Raw genomic sequence first — 16,462 nt, forward strand, 5'->3', positions numbered from 1 at the left:
CCCCGTGAGGTAATGGGGGGCTTGTGTGTCCTGCGGGGGAACTGCCCCGTGAGGTAATGGGGTTAAGGGGCGAGGCACAGGGACTTCCCCGTGAGGTAATGGGGTTAAGGGGCGAGGCACAGGGACTGCCCCGTGAGGTAATGGGGGTTAAGGGGCGAGGCACAGGGACTGCCCCGTGAGGTAATGGGGTTAAGGGGCGAGGCACAGGGACTTCCCCGTGAGGTAATGGGGTTAAGGGGCGAGGCACAGGGACTTCCCCGTGAGGTAATGGGGTTAAGGGGCGAGGCACAGGGACTGCCCCGGGAGGTAATGGGGGGTTAAGGGGCGAGGCACAGGGACTGCCCCGGGAGGTAATGGGGGTTAAGGGGCGAAGCACAGGGACTTCCCCGTGAGGTAATGGGGGTTAAGGGGCGAGGCACAGGGACTGCCCCGGGAGGTAATGGGGGGTTAAGGGGCGAGGCACAGGGACTGCCCCGGGAGGTAATGGGGGGTTAAGGGGCGAGGCACAGGGACTGCCCCGGGAGGTAATGGGGGTTAAGGGGCGAGGCACAGGGACTTCCCCGTGAGGTAATGGGGGTTAAGGGGCGAGGCACATGGAACTGCCCTGTGAGGTAATGGGGGTTAAGGGGCGAGGCACAGGGACTTCCCCGTGAGGTAATGGGGGTTAAGGGGCGAGGCACAGGGACTTCCCACCCTGGGATCCCATTCTTCTTGTTATTCTCTTTGCCCCACACCCTCCCTGCCGGGAGACCCTTCCGCGCATGCACTACCTTCTGACTTATTTCAAGGTCCCCTTCCCTCTGCCCTCCTGTTCCCCTGGTCTTGCCGTGTGCCGGGGAGGGGCGCACCAGTGGTGGGATGGTGAGGGGTGCACAGATGGGGGTGGTTTAAAGGGACTGTCCCGCGTGGACCAAAGTGAGCCACGTACAGTGGCATGTTTAACCCTCTGGCTGCTGCTGGGATCTGTGGCCCCTAGAAAATGGTGGCACGCTTCTGTCTGGCACGCCCTTAACCCTGTCACTGCCATTACTACGCTCTGCCCCTAGGAGGGACTGAGCCCTTAACCATGTCACTGCCATTAGTACACTCTGCCCCTAGGAGGGACTGAGCCCTTAACCATGTCACTGCCATTAGTACACTTTGCCCCTAGGAGGGACTGAGCCCTTAACCCTGTCACTGCCATTAGTACACTCTGCCCCTAGGAGGGACTGACCCCTTAACCCTGTCACTGCCATTAGTACACTCTGCCCCTAGGAGGGACTGACCCCTTAACCATGTCACTGCCATTAGTACACTCTGCCCCTAGGAGGGACTGACCCCTTAACCCTGTCACTGCCATTACTACACTTTGCCCCTAGGAGGGACTGACCCCTTAACCCTGTCACTACTACACTTTGCCCCTAGGAGGGACTGACCCCTTAACCCTGTCACTGCCATTACTACACTTTGCCCCTAGGAGGGACTGACCCCTTAACCCTGTCACTGCCATTACTACACTTTGCCCCTAGGAGGGACTGACCCCTTAACCCTGTCACTACTACACTTTGCCCCTAGGAGGGACTGACCCCTTAACCCTGTCACTGCCATTACTACACTTTGCCCCTAGGAGGGACTGACCCCTTAACCCTGTCACTGCCATTACTACACTTTGCCCCTAGGAGGGACTGACCCCTTAACCCTGTCACTGCCATTAGTACACTTTGCCCCTAGGAGGGACTGACCCCTTAACCCTGTCACTGCCATTAGTACACTTTGCCCCTAGGAGGGACTGACCCCTTAACCCTGTCACTGCCATTACTACACTTTGCCCCTAGGAGGGACTGACCCCTTAACCCTGTCACTGCCATTAGTACACTTTGCCCCTAGGAGGGACTGAACCCTTTACCCTGTCACTGCCATTAGTACACTCTGCCCCTAGGAGGGACTGACCCCTTAACCCTGTCACTGCCATTAGTACACTTTGCCCCTAGGAGAGACTGACCTCTTAACCCTGTCACTGCCATTAGTACTCTTTGCCCCTAGGAGGGACTGATCCCTTAACCCTGTCACTGCCATTAGTACACTTTGCCCCTAGGAGAGACTGATCCCTTAACCCTGTCTAACTACACTTTGCCCCTAGGAGGGACTTACCCCTTAACCATGTCACTGCCATTAGTACACTTTGCCCCTAGGAGGGACTGACCCTTTAACCCTGTCACTACTACACTTTGCCCCTAGGAGGGACTGACCCCTTAACCCTGTCACTGCCATTAGTACACTCTGCCCCTAGGAGGGACTGACCCCTTAACCCTGTCACTGCCATTAGTACACTTTGCCCCTAGGAGGGACTGATCCCTTAACCCTGTCAATGCCATTAGTACACTTTGCCCCTAGGAGGGACTGAACCCTTAACCCTGTCACTGCCATTAGTACACTTTGCCCCTAGGAGGGACTGATCCCTTAACCCTATCACTGCCATTAGTACACTTTGCCCCTAGGAGGGACTGACCCCTTAACCATGTCACTGCCATTAGTAGACTCTGCCCCTAGGAGGGACTGACCCCTTAACCCTGTCACTGCCATTAGTACACTCTGCCCCTAGGAGGGACTGACCCCTTAACTCTGTCACTGCCATTAGTACACTCTGCCCCTAGGAGGGACTGACCCCTTAACCTTGTCACTGCCATTACTACACTCTGCCCCTAGGAGGGACTGACCCCTTAACCATGTCACTGCCATTAGTACACTTTGCCCCTAGGAGGGACTGACCCCTTAACCCTATCACTGCCATTACTACACTTTGCCCCTAGGAGGGACTGACCTCTTAACCCTGTCACTGCCATTAGTACACTTTGCCCCTAGGAGGGACTGACCCCTTAACCCTGTCACTGCCATTAGTACACTCTGCCCCTAGGAGAGACTGACCTCTTAACCCTGTCACTGCCATTAGTACACTTTGCCCCTAGGAGGGACTGATCCCTTAACCCTGTCACTGCCATTAGTACACTTTGCCCCTAGGAGGGACTGACCCCTTAACACTGTCACTGCCATTAGTACACTCTGCCCCTAGGAGGGTCTGACCCCTTAACCCTGTCACTGCCATTAGTACACTCTGCCCCTAGGAGGGACTGACCCCTTAACCCTGTCACTTCCATTAGTACACTCTGCCCCTAGGAGGGACTGACCCCTTAACCCTGTCACTGCCATTAGTACTCTCTGCCCCTATTAAGGACTGAACCCTTTACCCTGTCACTGCCATTTGTACACTCTGCCCCTAGGAGAGACTGACCCCTTAACCATGTCACTGCCATTAGTACACTCTGCCCCTAGGAGGGACTGACCCCTTAACCATGTCACTGCCATTAGTACACTCTGCCCCTAGGAGGGACTGACCCCTTAACCCTGTTGCTGCCATTAGTACACTCTGCCCCTAGAAGGGACTGACCCCTTAACCCTGTCACTGCCATTAGTACACTCTGCCCCTAGGAGGGACTGACCCCTTAACCCTGTCACTGCCATTAGTACACTCTGTCCCTAGGAGGGACTGAGCCCTTAACCCTGTCACTGCCATTAGTACACTTTGCCCCTAGGAGAGACTGACCCCTTAACCATGTCACTGCCATTACTACACTTTGCCCCTAGGAGAGACTGACCCCTTAACCCTGTCACTGCCATTAGTACACTTTGCCCCTAGGAGAGGCTGACCCCTTAACCATGTCACTGCCATTAGTACACTCTGCCCCTAGGAGGCACTGATCCCTTAACCCTGTCACTGCCATTAGTACACTTTGCCCCTAGGAGGGACTGATCCCTTAACCCTGTCACTGCCATTAGTACACTCTGCCCCTAGGAGGGACTGACCCCTTAACCCTGTCACTGCCATTAGTACACTTTGCCCCTAGGAGAGGCTGACCCCTTAACCATGTCACTGCCATTAGTACACTCTGCCCCTAGGAGGCACTGATCCCTTAACCCTGTCACTGCCATTAGTACACTTTGCCCCTAGGAGGGACTGATCCCTTAACCCTGTCACTGCCATTAGTACACTTTGCCCCTAGGAGAGGCTGACCCCTTAACCATGTCACTGCCATTAGTACACTCTGCCCCTAGGAGAGACTGACCTCTTAACCCTGTCACTGCCATTAGTACACTCTGCCCCTAGGAGAGACTGACCTCTTAACCCTGTCACTGCCATTAGTACACTTTGCCCCTAGGAGGGACTGATCCCTTAACCCTGTCACTGCCATTAGTACACTCTGCCCCTAGGAGGGACTGACCCCTTAACCCTGTCACTTCCATTAGTACACTCTGCCCCTAGGAGGGACTGACCCCTTAACCCTGTCACTGCCATTAGTACTCTCTGCCCCTATTAAGGACTGAACCCTTTACCCTGTCACTGCCATTTGTACACTCTGCCCCTAGGAGGGACTGACCCCTTAACCATGTCACTGCCATTAGTACACTTTGCCCCTAGGAGGGACTGACCCCTTAACCATGTCACTGCCATTAGTACACTCTGCCCCTAGGAGGGACTGACCCCTTAACCATGTCACTGCCATTAGTACACTCTGCCCCTAGGAGGGACTGACCCCTTAACCCTGTTGCTGCCATTAGTACACTCTGCCCCTAGAAGGGACTGACCCCTTAACCCTGTCACTGCCATTAGTACACTCTGCCCCTAGGAGGGACTGACCCCTTAACCCTGTCACTGCCATTAGTACACTCTGTCCCTAGGAGGGACTGAGCCCTTAACCCTGTCACTGCCATTAGTACACTTTGCCCCTAGGAGAGACTGACCCCTTAACCATGTCACTGCCATTACTACACTTTGCCCCTAGGAGAGACTGACCCCTTAACCCTGTCACTGCCATTAGTACACTTTGCCCCTAGGAGAGGCTGACCCCTTAACCATGTCACTGCCATTAGTACACTCTGCCCCTAGGAGGCACTGATCCCTTAACCCTGTCACTGCCATTAGTACACTTTGCCCCTAGGAGGGACTGATCCCTTAACCCTGTCACTGCCATTAGTACACTCTGCCCCTAGGAGGGACTGACCCCTTAACCCTGTCACTGCCATTAGTACACTTTGCCCCTAGGAGAGGCTGACCCCTTAACCATGTCACTGCCATTAGTACACTCTGCCCCTAGGAGGCACTGATCCCTTAACCCTGTCACTGCCATTAGTACACTTTGCCCCTAGGAGGCACTGATCCCTTAACCCTGCCACTGCCATTAGTACACTTTGCCCCTAGGAGAGACTGACCCCTAACCCTGTCACTGCCATTAGTACACTCTGCCCCTAGGAGGGACTGACCCCTTAACCCTGTCACTGCCATTACTACACTTTGCCCCTAGGAGAGGCTGACCCCTTAACCATGTCACTGCCATTAGTACACTCTGCCCCTAGGAGGCACTGATCCCTTAACCCTGTCACTGCCATTAGTACACTTTGCCCCTAGGAGGGACTGATCCCTTAACCCTGTCACTGCCATTAGTACACTTTGCCCCTAGGAGAGACTGACCCCTAACCCTGTCACTGCCATTAGTACACTCTGCCCCTAGGAGGGACTGACCCCTTAACCCTGTCACTGCCATTAGTACACTCTGCCCCTAGGAGAGACTGACCCCTTAACCCTGTCACTGCCATTAGTACACTTTGCCCCTAGGAGGGACTGACCCCTTAACTCTGTCACTGCCATTAGTACACTCTGCCCCTAGGAGGGGCTGTGCTTTGGGATAAGGGGCATGGACCTCGCCCCGGTTTCTGATTCACCTCCCCCCTCCCCCCCAATCCTCAGGGGCTGGATCCCGCCAATCAGACGAAGGTCGCTCAGCTGCTGAAAGACGGTGAGACCCCCGAGCAGCGAAGGAAAGGACGCGAGACCCCCCGGAGCAGCGTGAAATACGAGAGTGGGGCGGAGGGGGCAGAAGAAGTGAGTATGGGCGGCGTGGAGTGGAATGGGGTAAGTACAGACTCTCCGTCAAGACCGCCAGGAGCGCGGGGAGGGTGGGGGTTGGGAGGAAGGGGCCTCGGGACCACCGCCCAGGGGAGGGGACCCCAACATACCAGGACATTACTGTGGGAATCCCGCGGGTGTACCAGGAGAGATCCGGTTAATCTGGGGGGGGTGGCACACGCCCCCGGGGGAGGGGACCCCAACATACCAGGACATTACTGTGGGAATCCCGCGGGTATACCAGGAGAGATCGGGTTAATCTGGGGGAGTGGCACACGCCCCCGGGGGAGGGGACCCCAACATACCAGGACATTACTGTGGGAATCCCGCGGGTATACCAGGAGAGATCGGGTTAATCTGGGGGAGTGGCACACGCCCCCGGGGGAGGGGACCCCAACATACCAGGGCATTACTGTGGGAATCCCGCGGGTATACCAGGAGAGATCGGTTAATCTGGGGGGGGTGGCACACGCCCCCGGGGGAGGGGACCCCAACATACCAGGGCATTACTGTGGGAATCCCGCGGGTATACCAGGAGAGATCGGGTTAATCTGGGGGGGTGGCACACGCCCGCGGGGGAGGGGACCCCAACATACCAGGACATTACTGTGGGAATCCCGCGGGTATACCAGGAGAGATCGGGTTAATCTGGGGGAGTGGCACACGCCCCCGGGGGAGGGGACCCCAACATACCAGGACATTACTGTGGGAATCCCGCGGGTATACCAGGAGAGATCGGTTAATCTGGGGGGAGTGGCACACGCCCCCGGGGGAGGGGACCCCAACATACCAGGGCATTACTGTGGGAATCCCGCGGGTATACCAGGAGAGATCGGTTAATCTGGGGGGGGTGGCACACGCCCCCGGGGGAGGGGACCCCAACATACCAGGACATTACTGTGGGAATCCCGCGGGTATACCAGGAGAGATCGGGTTAATCTGGGGGAGTGGCACACGCCCCCGGGGGAGGGGACCCCAACATACCAGGACATTACTGTGGGAATCCCGCGGGTATACCAGGAGAGATCGGTTAATCTGGGGGGGGTGGCACACGCCCCCGGGGGAGGGGACCCCAACATACCAGGGCATTACTGTGGGAATCCCGCGGGTATACCAGGAGAGATCGGTTAATCTGGGGGGGGTGGCACACGCCCCCGGGGGAGGGGACCCCAACATACCAGGACATTACTGTGGGAATCCCGCGGGTATACCAGGAGAGATCCGGCTAATCTGGGGGGGTGGCACACGCCCCCGGGGGAGGGGACCCCAACATACCAGGACATTACTGTGGGAATCCCGCGGGTATACCAGGAGAGATCGGTTAATCTGGGGGGGGTGGCACACGCCCGCGGGGGAGGGGACCCCAACATACCAGGACATTACTGTGGGAATCTCGCGGGTATACCAGGAGAGATCGGTTAATCTGGGGGGGGTGGCACACGCCCCCGGGGGGAGGGGACCCCAACATACCAGGACATTACTGTGGGAATCCCGCGGGTATACCAGGAGAGATCGGTTAATCTGGGGGGGTGGCACACGCCCCCGGGGGAGGGGACCCCAACATACCAGGGCATTACTGTGGGAATCCCGCGGGTGTACCAGGAGAGATCGGCTAATCTGGGGGGGGTGGCACACGCCCCGGGGGAGGGGACCCCAACATACCAGGACATTACTGTGGGAATCCCGCGGGTATACCAGGAGAGATCGGTTAATCTGGGGGGGGTGGCACACGCCCCCGGGGGAGGGGGGCCGGCATTACATTGTGTGCTACTCCTCCCTGTCATACAAAGTGCTGTAACCCTTTGCTGCCTGCTGCATTGCCGGCTCCTCTGGCAGCGTCGGGGTTAATGTAAAATCACAAAGTGCTGCACGTACACAGAGGAGAGATCTGGGAATCTGGGGATCTCTTATCTGTGATCCCACACAGATCCATTCATAGCGGCCTCACCCCTCCCCCTCACCCCTCCACCTCACCCCTCCACCTCACCGCTCCCCCTCCTCCTCCTCACTGCTCCCCCTCCTCACTGCTCCCCCTCCTCACTGCTCCCCCTCCTCCTCCTCACTGCTCCCCCTCCTCACTGCTCCCCCTCCTCCTCCTCACTGCTCCCCCACCTCACCGCTCCCCCACCTCACCGCTCCCCCTCCTCCTCCTCACTGCTCCCCCTCCTCACTGCTCCCCCTCCTCCTCACCGCTCCCCCTCCTCCTCACCGCTCCCCCTCCTCACTGCTCCCCCTCCTCCTCACTGCTCCCCCTCCTCCTCCTCACTGCTCCTCCTCCTCATCGCTCCTCCTCGCTCCACCTCACCCCTCCTCTTCACCGCTCCTCCTCCTCACTGCTCCTCCTCACCACTCCTCCTCACTGCTCCCCATCCTCCTCCTCACTCCACCTCACCCCTCCTCTTCACCCCTCCTCCTCCTCACCGCTCCTCCTCCTCACTGCTCCTCCTCACCGCTCCTCATCACCGCTCCCCCTCACCCCTCCTCCTCACCACTCCCCATCTTCCTCCTCACCGCTCCCCATCTTCCACCTCACCTCTGCCCCTGTACTGAAGGTCAGGTTTTGGGAGGGGGCGTAGCGGCCCCCTCGTACTCAGCGATTCGTGTTATTTTACCAAAAATCCCCATCTCACGTGGCCGAGGGCCAGCCACGCAGTGCGGAGCCACGGGTTACACTGCAGGGGTAGCGTGATCCTTAGTTGGAACTAGAGAGGGCTCCTTTATCCGGGTTTTGGGGTCCCCTGCCCCCCTCTGTGTGACAGGCAGGTTGCGTGCGTCATGGCAGCTGGCAGTCACATCCCATGTGTCTGTGTGACCCCATGACCCTGTGTCCCAGTATCGCTCATGGACCATCCTGATCCTGGAGACCCGCTCCCCTCCCCCCCCCCCCCCGACCTCTCACCTCTCACCTCCCATGTGTCTGTGTGACCCCATGACCCTGTGTCCCAGTATCCCTCATGGACCATCCTGTTCCTGGAGACCCGCTCCCCTCCACCCCCCCACCTCTCACCCCCCCACCTCTCACCCCATAACACCCTCCTGCATGTCACCTGCATCTGTCCCCATGACATGGTCAAAACAAAGCTGCCTGCGGTGTACCCTGCGCTGTGCGTCTCCTGCCGGCCTGTGCTGCGTGTCTGTGGGGGGGTGTGTGAGAGTGTGTGAGAGTGTGCGAGAGTGTGCGAGAGTATCCGCTTGCTGGGGAGGAGTCTAACTCCTGTAACAGCGAGAATACAAACAGAACAGAACCCGTTGTTGTAAGTGAGTAATATCTCAGGCTATTGTGTGAGGAGAGTGGCTGTTACTCGTGTAACAGGGAGTAATATCTCAGGCTATTGTGTGAGGAGAGTGGCTGTTACTCGTGTAACAGGGAGTAATATCTCAGGCTATTGTGTGAGGAGAGTGGCTGTTACTCGTGTAACAGGGAGTAATATCTCAGGCTATTGTGTGAAGAGAGTGGCTGTTACTCGTGTAACAGGGAGTAATATCTCAGGGTTTTGTGTGAAGAGAGTGGCTGTTACTCGTGTAACAGGGAGTAATATCTCAAGCTATTGTGTGAAGAGAGTGGCTGTTACTCGTGTAACAGGGAGTAATATCTCAGGCTATTGTGTGAGGAGAGTGGCTGTTACTCGTGTAACAGGGAGTAATATCTCAGGCTATTGTGTGAGGAGAGTGGCTGTTACTCGTGTAACAGGGAGTAATATCTCAGGCTATTGTGTGAGGAGAGTGGCTGTTACTCGTGTAACAGGGAGTAATATCTCAGGCTATTGTGTGAGGAGAGTGGCTGTTACTCGTGTAACAGGGAGTAATATCTCAGGCTATTGTGTGAAGAGAGTGGCTGTTACTCGTGTAACAGGGAGTAATATCTCAGGGTTTTGTGTGAAGAGAGTGGCTGTTACTCGTGTAACAGGGAGTAATATCTCAAGCTATTGTGTGAAGAGAGTGGCTGTTACTCGTGTAACAGGGAGTAATATCTCAGGCTATTGTGTGAAGAGAGTGGCTGTTACTCGTGTAACAGGGAGTAATATCTCAGGCTATTGTGTGAAGAGAGTGGCTGTTACTCGTGTAACAGGGAGTAATATCTCGGGGTTTTGTGTGAAGAGAGTGGCTGTTACTCGTGTAACAGGGAGTAATATCTCAGGCTATTGTGTGAAGAGAGTGGCTGTTACTCGTGTAACAGGGAGTAATATCTCAGGGTATTGTGTGAAGAGAGTGGCTGTTACTCGTGTAACAGCGAGTAATATCTCGGGGTATTGTGTGAAGAGAGTGGCTGTTACTCGTGTAACAGGAAGTAATATCTCAGGGTATTGTGTGAAGAGAGTGGCTGTTACTCGTGTAACAGGGAATAATATCTCAGGGTATTGTGTGAAGAGAGTGGCTGTTACTCGTGTAACAGGGAGTAATATCTCGGTATTGTGTGAAGAGAGTGGCTGTTACTCGTGTAACAGGGAGTAATATCTCAGGGTATTGTGTGAAGAGAGTGGCTGTTATTCGTGTAACAGGAAGTAATATCTCAGGGTATTGTGTGAAGAGAGTGGCTGTTACTCGTGTAACAGGGAGTAATATCTCAGGCTATTGTGTGAAGAGAGTGGCTGTTACTTGTGTAACAGGGAGTAATATCTCAGGCTATTGTGTGAAGAGAGTGGCTGTTACTCGTGTAACAGGGAGTAATATCTCGGGGTTTTGTGTGAAGAGAGTGGCTGTTACTCGTGTAACAGGGAGTAATATCTCAGGGTATTGTGTGAAGAGAGTGGCTGTTACTCGTGTAACAGGGAGTAATATCTCGGGGTATTGTGTGAAGAGAGTGGCTGTTACTCGTGTAACAGCGAGTAATATCTCGGGGTATTGTGTGAAGAGAGTGGCTGTTACTCGTGTAACAGGAAGTAATATCTCAGGGTATTGTGTGAAGAGAGTGGCTGTTACTCGTGTAACAGGGAGTAATATCTCAGGGTATTGTGTGAAGAGAGTGGCTGTTACTCGTGTAACAGGGAGTAATATCTCAAGCTATTGTGTGAAGAGAGTGGCTGTTACTCGTGTAACAGGGAGTAATATCTCAGGGTATTGTGTGAAGAGAGTGGCTGTTACTCGTGTAACAGGGAGTAATATCTCGGGGTTTTGTGTGAAGAGAGTGGCTGTTACTCGTGTAACAGGGAGTAATATCTCAGGGTATTGTGTGAAGAGAGTGGCTGTTACTCGTGTAACAGCGAGTAATATCTCAGGGTATTGTGTGAAGAGAGTGGCTGTTACTCGTGTAACAGCGAGTAATATCTCGGGGTATTGTGTGAAGAGAGTGGCTGTTACTCGTGTAACAGGAAGTAATATCTCAGGGTATTGTGTGAAGAGAGTGGCTGTTACTCGTGTAACAGGGAGTAATATCTCAGGGTATTGTGTGAAGAGTGGCTGTTACTCGTGTAACAGGGAGTAATATCTCAGGGTATTGTGTGAAGAGAGTGGCTGTTACTCGTGTAACAGCGAGTAATATCTCGGGGTATTGTGTGAAGAGAGTGGCTGTTATTCGTGTAACAGGGAGTAATATCTCAGGCTATTGTGTGAAGAGAGTGGCTGTTACTCGTGTAACAGGGAGTAATATCTCAGGCTATTGTGTGAAGAGAGTGGCTGTTACTCGTGTAACAGGGAGTAATATCTCAGGCTATTGTGTGAAGAGAGTGGCTGTTACTCGTGTAACAGGGAGTAATATCTCAGGCTATTGTGTGAAGAGAGTGGCTGTTACTCGTGTAACAGGGAGTAATATCTCAGGCTATTGTGTGAAGAGAGTGGCTGTTACTCGTGTAACAGGGAGTAATATCTCAGGCTATTGTGTGAAGAGAGTGGCTGTTACTCGTGTAACAGGGAGTAATATCTCAGGCTATTGTGTGAAGAGAGTGGCTGTTACTCGTGTAACAGGGAGTAATATCTCAGGCTATTGTGTGAAGAGAGTGGCTGTTACTCGTGTAACAGGGAGTAATATCTCAGGGTATTGTGTGAAGAGTGTGGCTGTTACTCGTGTAACAGGGAGTAATATCTCAGGGTATTGTGTGAAGAGAGTGGCTGTTACTCGTGTAACAGCGAGTAATATCTCGGGGTATTGTGTGAAGAGAGTGGCTGTTATTCGTGTAACAGGGAGTAATATCTCAGGCTATTGTGTGAAGAGAGTGGCTGTTACTCGTGTAACAGGGAGTAATATCTTAGGGTATTGTGTGAAGAGAGTGGCTGTTACTCGTGTAACAGGGAGTAATATCTCGGGGTATTGTGTGAAGAGAGTGGCTGTTACTCGTGTAACAGGGAGTAATATCTCAGGGTATTGTGTGAGGAGAGTGGCTGTTACTCGTGTAACAGGGAGTAATATCTCAGGGTATTGTGTGAAGAGAGTGGCTGTTACTCGTGTAACAGGGAGTAATATCTCAGGGTATTGTGTGAGGAGAGTGGCTGTTACTCGTGTAACAGGGAGTAATATCTCAGGGTATTGTGTGAAGAGAGTGGCTGTTACTCGTGTAACAGGGAGTAATATCTCAGGGTATTGTGTGAAGAGTGGCTGTTACTCGTGTAACAGGGAGTAATATCTCAGGGTTTTGTGTGAAGAGAGTGGCTGTTACTCGTGTAACAGGGAGTAATATCTCAGGGTATTGTGTGAAGAGAGTGGCTGTTACTCGTGTAACAGGGAGTAATATCTCAGGGTTTTGTGTGAAGAGAGTGGCTGTTACTCGTGTAACAGGGAGTAATATCTCAGGGTATTGTGTGAAGAGAGTGGCTGTTACTCGTGTAACAGGGAGTAATATCTCAGGGTATTGTGTGAAGAGAGTGTCTGTTACTTGTGTAACAGGGAGTAATATCTCAGGGTTTTGTGTGAAGAGAGTGGCTGTTACTCGTGTAACAGGGAGTAATATCTCAGGGTATTGTGTGAAGAGAGTGGCTGTTACTCGTGTAACAGGGAGTAATATCTCAGGGTATTGTGTGAAGAGAGTGGCTGTTACTCGTGTAACAGGGAGTAATATCTCGGGGTATTGTGTGAAGAGAGTGGCTGTTACTCGTGTAACAGGAAGTAATATCTCAGGGTATTGTGTGAAGAGAGTGGCTGTTACTCGTGTAACAGGGAGTAATATCTCAGGGTATTGTGTGAAGAGAGTGGCTGTTACTCGTGTAACAGGGAGTAATATCTCGGGGTATTGTGTGAAGAGAGTGGCTGTTACTCGTGTAAAAGGAAGTAATATCTCAGGGTATTGTGTGAAGAGAGTGGCTGTTACTCGTGTAACAGGGAGTAATATCTTAGGGTATTGTGTGAAGAGAGTGGCTGTTACTCGTGTAACAGGGAGTAATATCTCGGGGTATTGTGTGAAGAGAGTGGCTGTTACTCGTGTAACAGGGAGTAATATCTCAGGGTATTGTGTGAGGAGAGTGGCTGTTACTCGTGTAACAGGGAGTAATATCTCAGGGTATTGTGTGAAGAGAGTGGCTGTTACTCGTGTAACAGGGAGTAATATCTCAGGGTATTGTGTGAGGAGAGTGGCTGTTACTCGTGTAACAGGGAGTAATATCTCAGGGTATTGTGTGAAGAGAGTGGCTGTTACTCGTGTAACAGGGAGTAATATCTCAGGGTATTGTGTGAAGAGAGTGGCTGTTACTCGTGTAACAGGGAGTAATATCTCAGGGTTTTGTGTGAAGAGAGTGGCTGTTACTCGTGTAACAGGGAGTAATATCTCAGGCTATTGTGTGAAGAGAGTGGCTGTTACTCGTGTAACAGGGAGTAATATCTCAGGGTATTGTGTGAAGAGAGTGTCTGTTACTTGTGTAACAGGGAGTAATATCTCAGGGTTTTGTGTGAAGAGAGTGGCTGTTACTCGTGTAACAGGGAGTAATATCTCAGGGTATTGTGTGAAGAGAGTGGCTGTTACTCGTGTAACAGGGAGTAATATCTCAGGGTTTTGTGTGAAGAGAGTGGCGGTTACTCGTGTAACAGGGAGTAATATCTCAGGGTTTTGTGTGAAGAGAGTGGCTGTTACTCGTGTAACGGAGTAATATCTCAGGGTATTGTGTGAAGAGAGTGGCTGTTACTCGTGTAACAGGGAGTAATATCTCAGGGTATTGTGTGAAGAGAGTGGCTGTTACTCGTGTAACAGGGAGTAATATCTCAGGGTTTTGTGTGAAGAGAGTGGCTGTTACTCGTGTAACAGGGAGTAATATCTCAGGGTATTGTGTGAAGAGAGTGGCTGTTACTCGTGTAACAGGGAGTAATATCTCAGGGTATTGTGTGAAGAGAGTGGCTGTTACTCGTGTAACAGGGAGTAATATCTCGGGGTATTGTGTGAAGAGAGTGGCTGTTACTCGTGTAACAGGAAGTAATATCTCAGGGTATTGTGTGAAGAGAGTGGCTGTTACTCGTGTAACAGGGAGTAATATCTCAGGGTATTGTGTGAAGAGAGTGGCTGTTACTCGTGTAACAGGGAGTAATATCTCGGGGTATTGTGTGAAGAGAGTGGCTGTTACTCGTGTAAAAGGAAGTAATATCTCAGGGTATTGTGTGAAGAGAGTGGCTGTTACTCGTGTAACAGGGAGTAATATCTCAGGGTATTGTGTGAAGAGAGTGGCTGTTACTCGTGTAACAGGGAGTAATATCTCGGGGTATTGTGTGAAGAGAGTGGCTGTTACTCGTGTAACAGGGAGTAATATCTCAGGGTATTGTGTGAGGAGAGTGGCTGTTACTCGTGTAACAGGGAGTAATATCTCAGGGTATTGTGTGAAGAGAGTGGCTGTTACTCGTGTAACAGGGAGTAATATCTTAGGGTATTGTGTGAAGAGAGTGGCTGTTACTCGTGTAACAGGGAGTAATATCTCGGGGTATTGTGTGAAGAGAGTGGCTGTTACTCGTGTAACAGGGAGTAATATCTCAGGGTATTGTGTGAGGAGAGTGGCTGTTACTCGTGTAACAGGGAGTAATATCTCAGGGTATTGTGTGAAGAGAGTGGCTGTTACTCGTGTAACAGGGAGTAATATCTCAGGGTATTGTGTGAGGAGAGTGGCTGTTACTCGTGTAACAGGGAGTAATATCTCAGGGTATTGTGTGAAGAGAGTGGCTGTTACTCGTGTAACAGGGAGTAATATCTCAGGGTATTGTGTGAAGAGAGTGGCTGTTACTCGTGTAACAGGGAGTAATATCTCAGGGTTTTGTGTGAAGAGAGTGGCTGTTACTCGTGTAACAGGGAGTAATATCTCAGGCTATTGTGTGAAGAGAGTGGCTGTTACTCGTGTAACAGGGAGTAATATCTCAGGGTATTGTGTGAAGAGAGTGTCTGTTACTTGTGTAACAGGGAGTAATATCTCAGGGTTTTGTGTGAAGAGAGTGGCTGTTACTCGTGTAACAGGGAGTAATATCTCAGGGTATTGTGTGAAGAGAGTGGCTGTTACTCGTGTAACAGGGAGTAATATCTCAGGGTTTTGTGTGAAGAGAGTGGCGGTTACTCGTGTAACAGGGAGTAATATCTCAGGGTTTTGTGTGAAGAGAGTGGCTGTTACTCGTGTAACGGAGTAATATCTCAGGGTATTGTGTGAAGAGAGTGGCTGTTACTCGTGTAACAGGGAGTAATATCTCAGGGTATTGTGTGAAGAGAGTGGCTGTTACTCGTGTAACAGGGAGTAATATCTCAGGGTTTTGTGTGAAGAGAGTGGCTGTTACTCGTGTAACAGGGAGTAATATCTCAGGGTATTGTGTGAAGAGAGTGGCTGTTACTCGTGTAACAGGGAGTAATATCTCAGGGTATTGTGTGAAGAGAGTGGCTGTTACTCGTGTAACAGGGAGTAATATCTCGGGGTATTGTGTGAAGAGAGTGGCTGTTACTCGTGTAACAGGAAGTAATATCTCAGGGTATTGTGTGAAGAGAGTGGCTGTTACTCGTGTAACAGGGAGTAATATCTCAGGGTATTGTGTGAAGAGAGTGGCTGTTACTCGTGTAACAGGGAGTAATATCTCGGGGTATTGTGTGAAGAGAGTGGCTGTTACTCGTGTAAAAGGAAGTAATATCTCAGGGTATTGTGTGAAGAGAGTGGCTGTTACTCGTGTAACAGGGAGTAATATCTCAGGGTATTGTGTGAAGAGAGTGGCTGTTACTCGTGTAACAGGGAGTAATATCTCGGGGTATTGTGTGAAGAGAGTGGCTGTTACTCGTGTAACAGGGAGTAATATCTCAGGGTATTGTGTGAGGAGAGTGGCTGTTACTCGTGTAACAGGGAGTAATATCTCAGGGTATTGTGTGAAGAGAGTGGCTGTTACTCGTGTAACAGGGAGTAATATCTCAGGGTATTGTGTGAGGAGAGTGGCTGTTACTCGTGTAACAGGGAGTAATATCTCAGGGTATTGTGTGAAGAGAGTGGCTGTTACTCGTGTAACAGGGAGTAATATCTCAGGGTATTGTGTGAAGAGTGGCTGTTACTCGTGTAACAGGGAGTAATATCTCAGGGTTTTGTGTGAAGAGAGTGGCTGTTACTCGTGTAACAGGGAGTAATATCTCAGGGTATTGTGTGAAGAGAGTGGCTGTT

The 16,462-nt window shown here is 52.0% G+C and overlaps 1 protein-coding gene across 1 annotated transcript in view; it reads left to right on the plus strand.

Annotated features, from left to right (window-relative positions):
• Positions 1–16,462, plus strand: part of LOC142483605 (kinesin light chain 4-like) — a gene marked incomplete at its 5' end in the record, with an annotated part of 197,888 nt that overhangs the window by 137,340 nt on the left and 44,086 nt on the right. The window contains one exon of the mRNA XM_075583617.1: positions 5,780–5,944. Within this exon, the coding sequence (XP_075439732.1) occupies positions 5,780–5,944 (165 nt within the window). The remainder of the gene's footprint in view (positions 1–5,779; positions 5,945–16,462) is intronic.

Source organism: Ascaphus truei, unplaced genomic scaffold (genome assembly GCF_040206685.1).
Source record: "Ascaphus truei isolate aAscTru1 unplaced genomic scaffold, aAscTru1.hap1 HAP1_SCAFFOLD_342, whole genome shotgun sequence".
NCBI lineage: Eukaryota > Metazoa > Chordata > Amphibia > Anura > Ascaphidae > Ascaphus > Ascaphus truei.